Source organism: Sinocyclocheilus anshuiensis, unplaced genomic scaffold, assembly GCF_001515605.1.
Source record: "Sinocyclocheilus anshuiensis isolate Anshui unplaced genomic scaffold, SAMN03320099.WGS_v1.1 scaffold186, whole genome shotgun sequence".
NCBI classification, from domain to species: Eukaryota; Metazoa; Chordata; class Actinopteri; order Cypriniformes; family Cyprinidae; genus Sinocyclocheilus; species Sinocyclocheilus anshuiensis.
Window position 1 is genome coordinate 1,044,884 of NW_015542355.1, and position 3,894 is coordinate 1,048,777.

Genomic DNA, 3,894 nt, shown 5'->3' on the forward strand with positions numbered 1-3,894 from the left:
CAAATGTATTTTATTTATACAAAACAACAAGGACTACCAAAAAGTTAGTCAAAGAAACATAATTTTGGTTTTTAGAATGAAATACATTTCCTCACGATCTCCAAAACACTCCTTAAAAAAAGACAAGTACAATCGTTCACAACAGTCGTCAAATGACAAACCATCTTGCTTTGAAAAGAAATGGGGGGAAAAAACACATTCTCTTGTGACCGCAAGGACAGGGATCCACAGACGGAGACTCAGTTAGGGCGTGAGGCTGGCTGTCTAGCTGGCTGGTCAAACAACACATATTGTGCTTTCTATTTTTTTATTTTTTTTGTTGTTGTTCTCCAACACAACAAGAGTGCAATATTATTGTGCTTTGAAATGCTGCTGTATACATTTCTACAAGAGGTTGGCACATTCAGACATTAACTTATCTATAATATCAGAGCTTTTAACATGATTTCATTTCTTCTTTCATGTATAAATACAATATACTCTTCTTTCCTGGCATCTGGACCCCATGTAAAAAGCTTCAGCGGATGATTATTTACAGTGACAGCATGATGAAAAATGCCCCCATGAAGGTCATAAATAACAATAACAATAATTAATAACATAATCAAAAGTCCCAGAATCACGCTCTGAAATCTGTACATGCGTCCATTTCTCTTCGGTTCTTCTCTTCAGCTTCCGAACGAAAACGGAGGGATTTCCATGTAAAACTTTCTGCGTCTCATAGCCTTCCCTTATCTCATCTCCTGGAAGAGAAGAAAATTTTTTTTTTAATTACAAAAGATAAACTTTCAAGTTGATATGTTTGATGATAATATGTTTGATGCAAATACTGTCATTTGAAAGTCTTAAAAAACAGCTTAGACCAGTTTGGAACAGCTTCTAAGATGGTTTTATATGGACAATGCTGGTCATTATAGCAGCCTGACCATTGTAAAGGCTGTTGTTTCACAGTAGAAATCGAAACTAAAGAGACCGAACAACAACAAAATAAAGGAGACTGCAACAACAAAAGACACCTGCATTGACAAGCACTTGCGTGAGAGGGTTATAAGAAAGCAGCAACTTTAGTTTAAAAGACTACAAAGATATTTTTATCGGTCATAACTTTTGGAAACAAATAGAGCAGACGCTGGACAAAGACAAAGCTCTCTAGAGCGCCTGTGTCGACCGCCTGCGTTTGCATACACCTCAAATGGAGTATACTTTGAAAGGCTATGCGTTCAGCTGTACACATACACTAGCGTGCACATAAAAAACGAAGTATACTTTGGGCTTAAGACACTAAAACCTTTATGAAAGTGGCCAAAATATACCTTACACTGGTAACCAGTGGTTTTAACTGGTCATTTAAACTGGTCAACCATTTTAGCTGGTCTATTCAGCAGATAATTGTGGCCTCTCTCAGGACAAAAGAAAGGCTGTTTTTGTTTGGTATGTCTATGGATGACTTAATGCAGCAGGGAGTGTCCATCATGTGACGTGACAAGATCTGAGGACAGAGAATAAAGGCGATCTCAGAGGCAGACCTCTTCTCCCCTCTCGCCATCAAGCACCTATTCACGCTCTCTGTCCGACATGAAAGATAACGCTAACCACCGTGACAGGACGGGGTAACCCAAAACTATCTCCCTTGGGGAACGTGTAGCCCTCTTTTATGTGGTCTGCCTTTTATGTTCAAGAGGGAGTAACCTGAGAGGGGGTCACACATCTGAAGAGACTCATATGGAGTGACCTTAGATGTGCGTAACCCAGTTCCCATCACACAACGGTTCATGTCTATAGGGAAACACTGTAAAAAAAAAAAAAAGTGTTATAGCCACTTTGGCCCATGCAATTAGTTCTTCCTAATCTGATTTCTCTAATTGACTGAACTAGTTGTAAATGGTGAGAAACCCTCTTCTAAATGTTAAAAAGTACCATGGTATTCCTCTGTTTTTCGGAAATGTTGGAAAATATTTTTTGTGTATTATTATGTGATACCATTACTGTACCATGGTACCACTACTGTACATTTCTGCATAGGGAGAATGATGTACGTATCGCATAGATGCAAAATATAAAAAAACCACAAGAAGCACTTTTATTGATTTTACCACAGTACAGTAAAAGGGTGTTATCTACATAATTACAATACAAATGCAATTCAAAATTGACATTATTGAAATTATTAGTAATAATAATAATAATGTTATTGTTATTATTAATGCATGTTGAAACCTAAGAAAATGTTGAAATCTCAAGAAAATAATAACACTCAAATAATGTACACACATTACAATATAATAATCAAAGATCATTGCTTATTTTTTTACAGGCATTTAGAGCTGGAAATCTTTGTCGAATAAAGTGGATTTAGTAAGGAAGACTATGACAACATTTTCTAAGTGCGTCTACTTTTGTATTTGAGAGCTGTAAAACTTGGTTATAAATAATCATGCCAGTGTTTGATATGAGAAAAATCACTTTACATACAGATAAGTCTGTTGTAGCATCTCTTCTGTCATAAGTTCTGTGAGCGGTAGAGAACATACTTCAGAGGAAGTGTCTGATTGCCGGCTAAAAGTAGCCTACTGTCTCTACAGATCACTCTCACTATGTGCTGAACAGCCAGATGGACTCAGTCCGTCTAGACCAGTGGTCACCAACGTGGGGCCCGTGGGCACCTGGTAGCCCGCATGGAGTCTCGGGGTCGCCCGCCAAGCACGTTCTATAAATAGCCTAAATTAGCGTCGGGCGATAAATGATATCATATCGAGATTATGATCAAATTTATGTTAATAATGATGATAAGCTCTCAACATTTTTACTCAGTATGGATTAATCACAACAGAAAAAAATGTTACAGCAACCAGTCAGTGCATATCACTAATAAGTCTGCATGTTCTGTGTGTCTGTGTGAATGCGTGGAGTAGTTTCATCTGATACAATCAAACACACGTGACTCGCAGTGTTTCAGCGTCTGCGTCTCAATATATGAGGACATGAACATATGCACTTCATCTTCAGAGCTGCTCTGAGAGTTACTTCACCAGCTTTATGCAGTTTCATTTGAGAAAAAATACCGTCAAATAGCCTACACGCTGAAACTAAAACTAAAACTGAAAGACCTTCACGACAAACCATCAAAATAAAAGTCAGGTTGAAATTATATGACTGAATATATTACTACTGTATACTACAATGCAATTCTCAAAGTAATAATAATATTATTATTTTTAAGGAATACTTCAGGGAGCCCTCACTCACAAAAAGGTTGGAGACCCCTGGTCTAGACTCTTCCACACTTAGTCAATTCTGTCTTGCCAATGAATGAGTGTTAAGAAAAGATAAACTAGTGCACATGTTTGCGAGGCCGTGTTTGACTAAACTTGGCTAATGTTTGAGATTTAGGATTAGGGTTAGGATTTGGGAGGACGAGGATTACATTTTGAAAGCATACACTTAAAAAAATGTTTAATCAGTCTTAATCTTAATCAGTGTCTTAATTTATTGTCTTGAATTACTATATAAATAAACTGAAAGACCTTCACGAAAACCGTCAAAATAAAAGTCCAGTTTAACTTGAAATTATAACTGAATATATTACTACTGTATACTACAATGCAATTCTCAAAGTAATAATAATAATATTATTATTATTTTTAAGGAATAGCATGCAACCAAGTTATTTTTTATTATTATTAATTTATACAGTTATGTTGTGCAGCATCATGTCTGATAAAATTAAATTACCTTTTTTTTTTAAATGCAATGTTTTGTTGTAAATTGATTTTCATTTGATTACATTTTAAAAGATTGATTAAATTGTTAAAGTTTTATTAATTCATTTCACTAGACACCATCATAAAGCACGGAATCCATAAGAAATCAAATGGAAAACACAGAATTTAGGGA

At 35.9% G+C, this 3,894-nt stretch overlaps 1 protein-coding gene across 1 annotated transcript in view; it reads right to left on the minus strand.

The window, feature by feature from the left end:
- Positions 1 to 3,894, minus strand: part of LOC107691689 (roundabout homolog 2-like) — an 89,961-nt gene continuing 86,067 nt past the window's right edge. The window contains exon 27 of the mRNA XM_016490469.1: positions 1 to 743. Within this exon, the coding sequence (XP_016345955.1) occupies positions 732 to 743 (12 nt within the window). The 3' untranslated portion in view covers positions 1 to 731. The remainder of the gene's footprint in view (positions 744 to 3,894) is intronic.